Source organism: Anopheles merus, chromosome 2L (genome assembly GCF_017562075.2).
Source record: "Anopheles merus strain MAF chromosome 2L, AmerM5.1, whole genome shotgun sequence".
NCBI lineage: Eukaryota > Metazoa > Arthropoda > Insecta > Diptera > Culicidae > Anopheles > Anopheles merus.
This window is the reverse complement of record NC_054083.1, coordinates 28543386-28557281: the sequence shown is the minus strand read 5'-3', so window position 1 is coordinate 28557281 and position 13896 is coordinate 28543386. Positions and strand designations below refer to the sequence as shown.

The following is a 13896-nucleotide window of genomic DNA, read 5'->3' as shown; positions in this document are numbered from 1 at the left end:
AGCAACGTTTCAGAGAGATCGAAATCAAACGTTCCTATCCTCGTATCTAGCTCCTCATACTCGTAATGACTCTTACACTTTTCTTCAGCCCAGAACCTAAACTGTACTTTCGTCCTTGCCACAATCGTGTTACGTTAGTTTTACCTTTCGCTTTAATAATTATCTTACTCGCTTATCGTTTAGTAGTATCGCCTTCCCCTGTTTTTTTTAGCTGTAATGCTTAAGATTTGAATGGCTCTTAGTGTTGTGCCCCTGTCTCGTGCTAAACTTTCCACCATACGTGCTCCTGCCGGCCACCAAATGGCTCACCTTTTAACTCAAAAACGGTGGCTTGTTTTTTTGTTTCTTTCTTTAATGCGTTCTTATCATTAAACAGTGATCTATTCAACTAAAATAATGAGTGGTTATAAATTTGGCTATTACATACGCTATACGTGTTACTTCTGGATGCTGCTTTTCCCCCGCGACATTCCGATCCAATTGTGAGCTTGAGCGGTAGTATGACCAAGGTAAGGGAAATGAGACCTCTATCAACATTAAGTTTGAATAGTATCAAAGAATGATTGAATTCTCTCAAGTGTATTGCAGCACCCCTTTGAGGTTAGTTGCAGATGTTGTAATTAAAATCGATCGTATTATAGCCAGCTATAAACAATATATCAATTGTAACAAAACTAAAACAGAAACTGATCATGATTCTGCACCCTTCTATGAGATCGTATTGTTTTTGGTTATAAAAACTAATTGCATTGATGGTTAATACCTAGGACGCAACTGTATTGTGGCTGGACCAAACGAAAACACTAACAGAACTTTTTTGCACTACTTAAAACAAATGCTTAAAGGCTTGTTGAAAGACTGTTCATCCTTTTTACATGCTATTTGTTTGTTTATCATGTTTCCTTACTGGTTTGCGTGTTTTTCACCCCATTTGTTTCATTTCCTTGTGTAATTTCTCCCTCTCTTCCCACTCGGTTATGCGTGATTTTAGCTAATTAATTGCAACGGGTTAAAAATTGTCTAAATTGATTAAATGTTCCACTTAGCGAGTGCAGCATTCCGCGGTTCAAAGTTAAGTAGGATTGACTGAGCATTGCCATCAAAAGAAAAAAATGCCCTTCCGGAGGGGAACCTTAAAATAACACCGTCAGTTAGCTCAATGCTTTCTTCGGCTGTGGGAATTAGGTTTACCACGGTAAGCTGCTCGGTAGGCAGAGTACGACAGGAATGTTGATATTCATCTAAAGTATTGAATTTTTTGTTGTTGTAGTATTTAAAAAAAAAAAGAAATAAATCGTTTAGCTTTGCGTTTCTTCTGCATCCCGCTTGCTACCGTTCGCGATCACTGTGTCTTCCCAATTTGTGCTCTGCATACTGTAGTGACGAAGCGACATTCGGTACAATTGCAGGGGTAACAATAGCAACCCTTGCTCTTTCGGTCCAAATGTGCCAAAATGCACCTTTCGCGACTGAATCATGAAGATTTTTTCTCCTTTTGTTTAAATTGTCGCTTACGATGTAAGTCTTGTGTTGAAAGTTTTATTAATATCTTCGCCATCCGTAGCTTGCCACTCTGTTAAATATGTTGCCTCAAGGGGTTTTCCTTCCTGTGGCAACCATTTTAGCACGAACAGCGTCCACCGTCCCCACCACTGCCTAACGTAAATGGGCCCAGTCCGTTCGAACCGGGTCCGTTCTTGATCATATCCTGCAGGCCCTTCTGACGATCGCCATCATCGAAGTTTTCACCCTGAAACAATGCAATTTGAGAAATCAAAACAATGAAAACATAATCAGACGTGCCATTTTATGCTTACCCGATGTTCTCTCTGCTCGCGAATCTTTCGGGCCAGCGTCAGGAATGCGTCCTCGATGTTAATATTCTGTTTGCACGACACTTCGAAGAACGGCATGTCAAAGTTTTCCGCAATCTAGGGTGTGAGGAAAAACGGAACTAGCTTTATTAAGTGTTGGGACTAATAAATCAATTAAATCAATTAAAGGTTTTACTACAGCACTGTGTGAATCATAAAGCTGTTCCCACTGAATGTTTACACGTCTGCGTGGTTCCCTGGCCAATCAATCCACTTCAACCGCTTTGTCTCAGAATCCACAGGTCAATGCCTTCCGTTGGGAGGCAAACGCGAAGGCAGGCCAGGGGAATAATTTACCATTATTTTAGTTTCGTCTATCCCCTATGGATAGCAACTCCCCTTTACTAAGACGGTCTCGGTTCGTTTCCCCTAATGAATAGTCCTCCGCGTCTAGTTAGAAAGCAAATCCCAGCTGAAATCGGGAGGAAAAACCCACGGCGCCACCAGCACATTCCGTGTGTCGCCCATTTGTCTCGGTTAATATTCCTTTCCATTTGGCCCATTTTCGCCACAGGTACTTTGCTCTTGAGGTGGAAAGCTTCAAGGAGGGTTTTACCTCATCGGTGCCATACATTAGTAGTAGTAGGAATGGGAACTACGACTGTGGAAAGGACTGGAACCGCGCTACATTACGTACGATTCACACCGATTAGTGGGTTGAAATGGCGTCAACTGAATCGGAAGTTAGCCTTTCCCTGGCCGAAGCATGGCACCCTCGTTAGTATTCAGTATTTTGTCTGGGGCTTTTTTTCACCTAAACAAAACACACGACAATCAAGCAAGCGTTTTTCGTAGCGACAGTGCTATAAATTAATTTCAATTAATTCCTCGACCAGGTAAGAGTACGTAAGAATCGAGAGAGTGGGGTATCTTAACGGTTCCCTCGTACCTTTTCGCCTCGTTCTTTGTCGACTGCTCGCTGTGGCGAACTGCATTCACACTTATTGCCAGCCAGAACTTTTACCACATCTGGAGCCGCGTTCTAGTTAGAGAGGGAGTATGAAGAAGATGAATGTAAAATTTAATGATGGTGAATTAGGTTTGGATGTGCATATCGCTGCTCTAATGCAAATGCATCTAGGAGAGAAGCAATAATAAAATATGTTATGAGGCAGTAAAATGGCAAAGTATCTGATAATAATAAATTTACTGACTTTTTTACTATAATTTACGTTAATGCCTAAAAATCATTGTATTATTGAACTAAAATATACTAGGCATGAATATGGTTGCAAACGTTTAGGCCTATACAATGAATATTTGCCTTTGACAATAGTGTTTTGTTATAACACAACGAACGCGATCAAAAAACAATACTTCAACATAGGCAATACGATTTTTAATATATTCAACTATTTTGCCTAAGAACTATTGATTTTAACCCGTTCACGGCAAGGGATAATATTTTCCCTTCCACAAAATTCGTTATCAGTTCAGATATTATTATTGAACCGATATTTTAATTGACATTACCTCCAAATTGAACATATGTCGATTATGGTAAATCAATCTCTGAACGAATAAAAAAAAACTTATTCGTAGTATTCTCTTCCTTCATATGAACAATAGTATTGTTTTGGTATTTTTAGTCTTAGAAATCTTATGGTCGTGAAAGGGTTTAGTAGAGCAGTTATAACTACAATATACTAAAAGTCAATCGATTTGTATACTTTTTGGCGCTAATACACAATAATCATTTGTTTTTTACCGTTTCATAAGACTTTTCGTGTTTGTTTATTAAAAAAGTTTTTCTGGAGATTTTCTTTATTTGTTTGGCTGTACTGTCTAACACCATTAATGTCTAGTAAATCAAATCAGATCTAAAATATACTGAAAATCATTCGTTTTGCATACTGTTAGGCGTTCTTACAAAATCACTATTCAAACAAACATGTAATGCAATTTTCAAACAATTATTATCCAAAGTTATGTTATATTTTCATTTGAATCTAGCGGGTTGTGTCGACATTTGGTTTGACAAATTGAAACAAATAATTCAATAATAATAGATCGAAATTAGACTTCAGGCGATATTTGGTCCCAAAATTCACGAGAAATTTCTGAAACAAAAACAAATAATAAAAAAGAATACATAGAAAACTGTATGATTTAGTCAGTGTGATAGTGTGACAAAATTAAATGGATAAAGTGATAAAATATAGCTCCAAAGATGCTGTAAAGTCAGTGTTCTATTTAGATGCATCTTACCGCACCCTCCGCTTACCTCCTGAATGTTCCGTAGCCAGTAGGACAGGTTGTTGAAAGACTCCAGGCTCGTCACGTCGTACATCAGCAGTATGCCCATCGCACCACGGTAGTAGGCAGTCGTCAGTGTCCGGAACCGCTCCTGGCCGGCCGTATCCCAGATCTGTAGCTTGATCGGCACACCGTCCAGGTTGATGAGTTTCTGCTTGAAATCGATTCCTGTTTGCACGTGTGTATGTGTGTGTGTGTGTGTTTTGTCATAAAACAAACAAGTCGTGGGGAAAGAAACGTACAAAGAGAAGAAGAAAAAGGTAGATTGGAATAGGGATTCCCAATGGAGGAAGCTTTTGTTCCGGTCGCAATAAAAGCGACCTCACTCCGATTCGACCGAGAAGGTACGCTCGTGGTGCCGAAGTTCAAATTTTCCAATTTTCAGCAGTAGCTTTGCGGACTGAGTTTTGATATTTTAAAATCATTGCCGATTTTTTGCATTCTTTTTCGCTGTTCCCATTTGCTCGTGCGACGTGCGATCGGGCGAGCAAATACTATCCATAAAACATTACGCTTTATTAGATCCTGCTGGGTGCACCAGGCCGTACCTGGTGGGGCATCATTTTGGCGTTTTCTAACCATTCGCACAGACCAGACGGTTCGCAAACAGAGTCGTTGTGTCAACGGATCGCAATTCGTTGACCATATGTCATGCAGCAGGATGGTCGAAGGAAACTTGAACTCCCGCATCCTAGACAAGCGGTATCACTTTTTCGCTAATGGCCGCTCTCTGTTTCAAATTCACCGTCCTTAGCGTGAGGGATATAAAATTCATGTCTTGTTCTATCTCTCGTTCGTTTTGTCCCGATGTGGCCAGGGGCCACCGGGTGAAGCAAGCGGAAAAGCGGTGGTAAACTGCACTAAAATACGACACCGGGACCCGTAAATGTCGATCGTAAAAAGTGTCTCGTCGATGTGCCGGAAGATGTGCGAGGGTGGGGGATAGTGGGTGGTCAATGTGATACGCGAGTTTCGGTTCCGAAAACTTTTCCGAAAAAAAAAGAAACCAGTTGTCCGTTTCGGCGATTTGGGTGTGTTTGTAGGTTCATAAAAAAGCATCGAGCTGTACACAAGTCCTCTTTTGTAGTATCTCACAGTATCCTGCTTTGCCTTCTGCCTTAGTTTATGATGAATTCAGTTTCATGCATTTCCGGTGAGGGAATTTATAGGTTCTTTTATATAAAGTGAAGCATCCAGTAAAATCTGTTGATACTAGCTACTATAGCTACTACTTTATATAGATTTTTTTAACTTTTCCTCGTTTTTTTCTCATTCATAATCAACGGCTTTTCTTTGTTTTCAACACCTTTTTCGAGTTAAAGTATGTTTATAAAAATTAAATCTGTTTGATGGTGTGATTAAAAATTTCAAACGTAATTACATTTAAATGCCACTGAAGGCAGCCATTCATTACCGAAGGAATTAGTGAATCGTTCTTCTCATCTGCCCTCATTTCCTTCCCCTCACAAATGCATCCTATAATTCATTCCGGCACGTATCACACATATATCAAACGGATGCACTTTTCCACCATACCCCCAAATGACGATAATGATTATGATGATGATGATGATGGTGATGAGGGGCGATGGTGATGATGCGCCCAGCAAGGGCACATCTCTTTGCATGGCGTCGATGCATCATTGCATATGCAAAGTGCAATTCACCAGAGCCCGCTCCTCCCACTGCAATTATCTGCACGAAATGCGCGATGAATCATTGCATCGGACGATCGGCGATTCAAAAGGAAGGAAAACATGACCATGGAAGGCAGACCGAAGGTCAGAGCAGGATCCAGACAGGAAGCTTGTTGGAAGAAACGACAGTGGGTCTATCGCAACGGATCCGTTCTCCGCGTTGTGTTGGATCGATTCTGCTTAATTGATGAAAGAATGTTATCCCAGTTTTTTCCCCCATAAATAGCTTACCGATCGTGGAAATGTACGTGTCGTAGTACCGCTCGTCACAGTAACGATGGACGATGCACGTCTTGCCAACGTTGGAATCGCCCAGCACCAGCACCTTGTACGTGGCCGCAAAATCGAGTGCCATTTTGTCCGCTGCACAGAAAACCACACACCAAAACAGCTAAAACGGATGTTGCCTTTTCCTCTTTTGTTTTCCCGCCCCCTTTCGCTTCCCGAATGGGTTGGGTGAGTCACAGCAGGAGTGCAAACGAAGTACGAGACGAGACGCGACGAGTCTTTCTCTCCGGATCTCGTACCACTTTGCTTTGTCCGCAGCTGGATCCGATGGAAATGGGTGTCTTTGTCTGCTGCTTAAGATTTCCTTCCGGTGGAGGAAGTGCTAAAAAACAAACACGCTCCCACTGTTTCCACGTCGTCACTGATCCAGAATGTACCACGATTACTAATGATGTTTTGCTCGTCCTGCTTCAGCGCTGGAGAGTTAATCTTGATGCACGAATTGATGCTGCTCTTGCAATATTGATGGCAATCGCATATACATACACTCACACAAACACACTGAAAGAAGGTTTTCACTCGTATTGGACGTGTTTTTCTTTGTCACTGGGAAAATTTGCGTTACGTAGTACACCCCGTCGAACCACTTGTATGTTTTTAAATGGCCCTGTTTTTGAGAGAGAAAAGCAACCTGCACTATGACACGAACCTACGGATAGAAAATACACAGTAAATATCACTTTTAATGTGCTTTTATGGCCACACAAAATGGTCTCGTTTTTCACCCAAAAAAACCCTGACATTGACATCCACCGTTGAGCCAGCCGAACCGTCGACGGACCAGAACCGCAGCTCACTTGCAACTGTGTTTTGCTCACGCGAACCGAACGCAAAGTTTTCCTTGTTGACTTTTCCTTACATCACAACTGCGCGTTCCGAAGGGATGTGCATGTAAGTGTTTGTGTCTGGTGTATACAGGCGTATGTTTGTCTGTGTTTGAGTGTGTTTGAAAGCTTGCAAACGGCCGGAGGGATTTTTTTTGCCATGCAAACACTGAACGCTCCTCTGTTGACGTTTGCCTCACGGCACAGGCAAACGGACACAATGCACACACTAGCTTACGATATGTTGCGATAAACAAACTTAACGTGAATGTGAAATGACTTTGTTGTAATTTAAAAGATATTTGTTTATTATAAGATTGAAAAAATCAATTATTCACTTTAATGTGTTTCTCATAACAAAAAAAAAATTAGCAGTAGACCTGACAACTCCCAAACTTACACAGCTCCTTTTTGCTCACTTTAAGCACTTTTCTGGGCAACTTTGATGCTGCTGGGGGCGATCAGTTACTGTTACTCATGTACGGTTACTAACAACACCTAGGTAACACCAAACTGCAACAGTAACTACACCGAAACTACCTTCACAAACCTACAACCGTTGGTACCGTCACACTGTTGTTGTGTTCCTGGCTCGCGTCACAGACTGTGCACGGATTGAACACAAAACAAAGTTGCAAAGGAAAAATCAATACAAAACCGAGCGCATGCGCATTTTTTGCGCAAGCTTTTCGTCCCACGTGTACACAGCGCCATGTGATTGGTGCGCAGTGGTGCTATCTGGCGGGAAAACGATTCCCAACTGTCTGCATGGGGCGGTTAGTAATTTGAAAAATGAATATTATAAATATGTCGCTGAATTTGGCTCTTTGTCATCGAAGTTTGATTCTATGACATGAATGTAATGACTGTAAGTCAATAACTTTGCCTGCAAAGTTTAACCTAATTTTTCAAACAGTGTGTTCCAAAATGAGTCAATTGGTATCTTCTAAGGTATGTTTGTTAAGGTTTTCCAGGAACTGTTTCACTATTTGCTCGTTTGCATCCCTCCCGACCTATCTAACGCAATGATGTAGAATTTCATTCTTCATTTTCATCTTCCTTTGAAGCTTCTTGTCATCGGCGATTCGGAACTCGGGATTCTTTTGATGCTTTGATTGTTGTCTTACTGTGCCAAGATGTTGTACATGCCGAAACAGGATTAAAAGACGTCAAAAAAACGCTGTGGGGTGTCGTTCTTTGACCGCGCTCGCATCTTAAAGAAATTGCCACACTTTTTTGGCCATCACGGTTAGAGTTCGACTGATAGTGGTGTCAATTTTGCTCTGTTAACTCATGGAATACTATTTTTGTAAATACAATCACCGATTATTAAGTGCTGGTGAAGATAAACCCACAAAAAATGATTTTTTTTTCTTTTTTTTAATGCAAGCGTTGCGGCAAGAATTTTTCATTACTTTAAGCTAGGTCCAGGGCTAAGAGTCAACCTGACTCGATAGTAACAGAGAACTAATCACCATAGGACTAAGATAAAGCGTATAAAAACTAACTTCCACCTGTAAAGCGACCATGGCAGCAAGTTACAGCGGCTTCAACCTATTAATAAACATAAAAAAGTCTTCATCAGCGAGCGCCTGTGCCGTCTAAAAACGGTTTTCATGTAAAATAGTTATCATATCTTTGTTTCCGTGATGCATTTTTAAATAATTTATTAGTCATCAATAACACTCATTGTAGCACCCGTTGCAATGCATCGGGACACGTGCTTAGTTTCATTTTAGCATGCCTCGCATACAAACGGAAAATCGAGCCCATTTCAGAGCTCTCCTAACGGATACGTTTCGGCCAGCGATTATCCTTTCGCAATGGTCTTGCACCGCTCCATATCCTTTGGATCCATACCAACGCGCTACACGCAACTATCAAGCAAAGTGCTCACGACTGGTGGCATTATTTCGTCGAACACTTTCCCTACTTTTGTTCACTGTGATCTTAGCTGCACCGTTCCTGCTGTATCATCTATACTCCGGTCAGATTTACGCCTATACCATACCACTATCCGTGAAGCTGATGTACTACGTGCAGACGGCCATACAAACGAGCACCATGGGATATATTCTATTGGTTTACCAGTTTCGAACCAATTTCCATAGGTTCTACTTCGATCGGCTCGTCGGCGTATTGGAGCAGTTTGGTCGAACAGACATTGACATTCGGCTGGGTGCGCTGCAAACAATCATCCGTCGTCTGCTCCCAATAATCCCACTGCATATTGCCCTCGTACTTGCCGCATACATCCTGCACGATCAATCGTGGGGTGTACTGGCCAAGATCGTGATCTTCCTAACAACGCAAATGATGGCAACGAGCCTTACACTTCTCTACTTAACCATCTTTGGAACAGTGTCCGTCCTATTGCGCCAAATGAACGACACATTGGAGGGCATCCTTGTGGGGCCAATAAGCGATCCAAACACGGACAAGTCAGTGGCGTACTTTACAACACCCGTACGCTTAACTCGCGACGACGATCGTACGATCGAAAAGATCCGTCTGCTGCAGTTGCAGCTGCTGCAGATAGTGCGCCGCACAAATGGTGGCGATTATGGGCGACTAGTGATCATGATACTACTGGCCACCTTTATCTATCTCAACACCGAGCTGCTTCAGCTGTATCAAGGCGTTAAGGCGGGCGCGTTTACGTTTGATGTGATTGGTTCCAAGGTACTCAATTCAGCACAAAAGGTTTTAATGCTGTTCCTGTTTGCCTATCCCAACCGGATGATTCAGACGCAGGTCAGTGTAGTGTGATATAAATTCAAAGTCCACATCCTTTTCTATATATTTTCATTTTCATCTAAACATCAGAATATACGTGGTCTGAAGCTACTATATCAACTAAACCGACCTGGAAACGATACTCGTTCGAATGAAATTGTAAGAAAAATGATCTCGACATCAAACTGATTGCTCTTACAAACAGTTTTGATTCTTGTTTTTCACAGACAAATCGCTTCATTACGCAGACCACCCTCTTTCTCGAGAAAGCCCACGAAGCTTACGGCATGATTTCCATCGACATGACACTTATTCTGAGTGTAATGATAAGTGATAAATGATTGTGAGGGAAATATCACCACTTAACGATAATGTGCTTCCCGTCCCTTCCAGATCGTTGGCGGCTTGACTAATATCCTTGTAGTGCTGGTACAATTTGCTGATGCGAAGCCATCACCCAACTAGGTAAATTGAGTTGATCGCAACAAAAAAAGTAGAATGCACGTACAGGTTAAGTCTCAATAAAGAAGATTGATCAATTTAGTAATGAGTTACAAGAAACAATAAAAACTAAACATTAATTATGGATAATCTCACGTACTTCGTTATAAATTACATCGACTAGACAATACTAGTTACAATACTATAATCTAACATAGCAGTTTCAACACAAAATGTGTCTCGTGGAGCTAGATGCAGCCTTTTATCAATACTTACTGGAGAAACAGTTTCTTCCACTGTTAAACGTTGCACAATGTTTCGGGTTTCTTCCCTATCCGTTCGATTTTCAACGTCAAGCCGAAGTGAAAAACACTGTCCTTCAGAAAATGCTTACAATTCTGAACCGAACATTCGGGCTAGCGATGATCGGAACTGTATTGACCTGCTGTGTGTCCCTTTACGTCTGCTATCCCAGCTACATGTACGAAGAAGACTATCCACCTGTGCTAAACATTGCATACCATCTGGAAAATTGGCTCAAAATAGTAACCGTTCTCGTTGCCGTGCTACGCCCTCAAACTAGTACGGCATACTTTCGCGAAACGGTCAATAGTTTGGTGCAAATTATGGTACAGTACGATCAAGGTTGGCGAATTGACCGTGAACTAGCATCTGTGGCTACCGTATCGAAGCGTTTATCGGTAGTGTTTTTGCTGGATGACTTTACGATCGCCACTGGGCTGTATTTTATCGTCGAAGGTGCACCTGCAACGTTGATCAATCTGTGCTACATTCCACCGTTTATTGCTATCGTCATTAACGTCCTGCACTACTACGCACTATTTGGGACGATCGGTGGAATTATGAGCTGTTCGAACGATACGCTTTATGGCATCACCGTGGAGGGAAGCAAAGATCAGCAGCGATCGTGTAGCGAGCGCAGACGAAAGAACAATATTGTAGAAAATGACATTGCAACGATCGACAAGCTGGTCCGGCTGCACAAAGCTCTCTTGCGCTTGACAGGGAAAACCAACGCACACTACGGTGTACTGCTGTTGGTCATTATGCTGTATTCGTTCGTACAGATCAGTGTGATCCTGGCGGAGCTGTACTTTGACAACTACGATCTGCCTTTACTATTCGTTGGTATCTGTCTCACACACGCCGCTGTATATTTCATGTTCTTCTTGATCATTGCTTATGCGAACCATGCAATTATAATGGAGGTATTGGGTGGTACGCAATGAGAAATTATGTGAACTTATATACGCTTCTTGCAGAACGAACGTGCGCTACTGCTACTTCTTGATATTAACTGCATTTGGAACAGTGAACTGAACGGCATGGTAAAAGTTCCATCCAAAAAGTGTACAAAAGAGTATATTTAAAGAACTTATTTTCTATTTGTTAGGTTGATTACTACTTTATGCAAGTATCAAATCTTCAGGACACCCATCAGGCATGTGGAATGATTAAGTTGGATATGCAGCTCGTACCTAATGTACGTAAAAGGACTAACGATGTACCGTATCTAGTGCTTAGTTTAACTATTCGTTACACTTGAACATTCCTTCCACAGGTTGTAGCAGTGATCACTTCGATTCTGTTTATACTAATGCAGTTTTCTGATGCCGATCGGAACCAGGACATCGAGACAGTGTACAGATTAGACAAAATATACAATATTAGTGTGGAAACCTAAGATCCTTATTGCGTGACGAATACTGAACTCTTATCAACAGTTCAACAACAATGTTCGGTATTACAATCAATTATAATACATAACAGTTTTCATTTCCTAGTGTGGAAGATACGACATTCCTCAACGATCACTCCTCAGATTACTCTATCCTCAACACGCAAAAGTTGATGATGTTATAAAACGCTACCAATTACTTTATACACGTAGGACCCTTCAATACTGGCCATGGAGCACGCAACTCCCATGTACCTGTAGTGCATGTTTTAGTACTTTATTCATTTTGTAAACGTACTGCCATCAGCACGGTTTTAAACCCGAGGAAGCCAGAACCAATGGTCTCAGTCTTTCGGAAAAATGCATCGACTAACAACGGAAAATTGTGCTTATTTTAGAAACCTCCTAGTCGACACCTGCCGGTTGGCGATACGCCTTTCCCAATGGTGCTGCACGGCCCCCTACCCACTCGATCCTTATCAACGCATCAAACCGTACCGGCAATCAAAATCCTTCCAAACGATTAACATCCTCCGACGGTTCCTCGCTGCGTTGCTGTTCGGCATTGTGCTTTCCGTTCCTTTTCTGTTGTACTTTTTCAAAGCTGATCGTGTGAACGCGTTTAAGATTCCGTTGTCCATCAGACTCATGTTTTATCTGCAAGCTTTGTTGCAGATGGGCTCATTAAGCTACGTGCTTTTGGTGTACCAGTTTCGTTCCAGTTTTCATCGGTTCTATTTCGATCGACTCGTGTGCGTGCTGGAGCACTTTGGACGGCGAGATATTGACAAAAGTTTGTCAGCGCTTCAAACTAACATGTGTCGGTTACTGATCGCTAGCCTAGTGTTTGTGATATTAGTCTTCAGTGCGCTTGTTGTACGCGACCATTCGTGGGCCAACGTGCTAAAGGTTGTGATCTACCTAGCGACGCAACTGATGGCAACGAGCTTTACGCTGCAGTACCTGACCGTTTTCGGTATAGTGGCCGTGCTGCTACGCCAAATGAATGACACACTTGAGCTTATCCTTTACGGTACAGTGGCGTGCGATGAAAGTACAAACGGATCCCACTCACGCCTTCGTACGCCGGTACGCTTCACGCGTGACGATGAGCAAACGATCGAAAAGATACGCCTTTTGCAGCTCAAATTGGTACAAATCGTGTTTCACACCAATGGGGGAGAATATGGTCTACTGTTGATAGTGGTTCTGCTCACTACCTTTATCTTTCTCAACACTGAGCTGCTGCAGCTGTACCAGGGCATCAAGGCGAGCGCCTTCACCTTCGACGTGATCGGCGCAAAGCTGACTAACTCGGCACTCAAGTTCGGGATGATGGTTGCATATGCGTTTGCAAATCGAACGATTCAGACACAGGTAAGATCAGGCCACTGTGGGTTGCGGTACAGTTTAAACGACATGTTTTGTTCATTTTCTACTCACAACAGAATCTAAGGGGATTAAAACTTTTATTTCAACTGCACAGTTCCTCCAGTAGTTCACGATGCCACGAAATTGTACGTAAATTGATGTCGACTTTGGACGGGCTTAGGAAATACATAAGATTTTCGTCTCTTCACTTCACAGACAAATCGGTTCATTTCACAGACAACACTCTTCCTTGCAAATGGACACGAAGCGTACAGCATGATCTCGATCGATATGACCCTGATCTTAAGTGTAATATGGAACGATTTTTTGTTCCGGTACATGGTTTTCAAGGGCTTCTAATACTTTTGGAATATTTTCCGTATTCTTTTACTCTGGAATTAATACCAATACCTTTGGCGCGCTAATAGTAAACCATTCCCGTGCGAAGGAGTCCAGAAAATGTGCCAAAGTATCAGAATCCCTGAAATACTCTGTATAGTAAACTCATTAGCAAATATTCTTGTGTTCCTTACAGATTGTTGCCGGTTTAACCAACATTCTCGTAGTATTGGTGCAGTTTGCAGACGGGAAACCCTCATGCAACTAACTATACTAATATTTAACTCTAAGCACTACGAGAGGGCCTATCTTACTCAGTGCAAATCTAGCATGGATCAAACCTTTCATTTGCATACGATTGACTATCCCGT

The 13896-nt window shown here is 42.0% G+C and overlaps 2 protein-coding genes across 11 annotated transcripts; one reads left to right on the top strand and one right to left on the bottom strand.

Annotated features, from left to right (window-relative positions):
• Positions 1-143: 143 nt before the first annotated feature.
• LOC121591632 (ras-related protein Rab-8A) lies at positions 144-7586 on the bottom strand. 10 transcript variants are annotated; one of them, XM_041912364.1, is made up of 6 exons: positions 7480-7586; positions 6059-6764; positions 4099-4298; positions 2764-2856; positions 1818-1931; positions 144-1750 (listed from the first exon to the last, which is right to left on the bottom strand). In XM_041912364.1, the coding sequence occupies exons 2-6, from the start codon at positions 6180-6182 to the stop codon at positions 1622-1624; spliced, it is 660 nt and encodes a 219-aa protein (XP_041768298.1). In that variant the 5' UTR covers positions 6183-6764; positions 7480-7586; the 3' UTR covers positions 144-1621. The 10 variants fall into 10 exon arrangements, with proteins under 10 accessions (XP_041768298.1, XP_041768293.1, XP_041768295.1 ...); XM_041912359.1 differs by having other exon boundaries at positions 7340-7570; XM_041912361.1 differs by having other exon boundaries at positions 7359-7570.
• Positions 7587-12296: 4710 nt separating this feature from the next.
• Positions 12297-13834, top strand: LOC121591630. Its single transcript, XM_041912357.1, has 4 exons — positions 12297-13192; positions 13264-13332; positions 13403-13495; positions 13722-13834. The coding sequence occupies exons 1-4, from the start codon at positions 12464-12466 to the stop codon at positions 13791-13793; spliced, it is 963 nt and encodes a 320-aa protein (XP_041768291.1). The 5' UTR covers positions 12297-12463; the 3' UTR covers positions 13794-13834.
• Positions 13835-13896: the final 62 nt, after the last annotated feature.

Excerpts from the sequence above, each read along its gene's own strand:
- LOC121591632 (XM_041912364.1), bottom strand. The coding sequence starts at position 6,182 with ATGGCACTCGATTTTGCGGCCACGTACAAGGTGCTGGTGCTGGGCGAT. Across the intron at positions 1,932-2,763 it reads ACAAAGAACGAGGCGAAAAG|ATTGCGGAAAACTTTGACAT; the intron begins GTACGAGGGAAC and ends CTCACACCCTAG. Across the intron at positions 1,751-1,817 it reads GCGAGCAGAGAGAACATCGG|GGTGAAAACTTCGATGATGG; the intron begins GTAAGCATAAAA and ends GCATTGTTTCAG.
- LOC121591630 (XM_041912357.1), top strand. The coding sequence starts at position 12,464 with ATGTTTTATCTGCAAGCTTTGTTGCAGATGGGCTCATTAAGCTACGTG. Across the intron at positions 13,333-13,402 it reads GTTCACGATGCCACGAAATT|ACAAATCGGTTCATTTCACA; the intron begins GTACGTAAATTG and ends TTCACTTCACAG. Across the intron at positions 13,496-13,721 it reads ATATGACCCTGATCTTAAGT|ATTGTTGCCGGTTTAACCAA; the intron begins GTAATATGGAAC and ends TGTTCCTTACAG.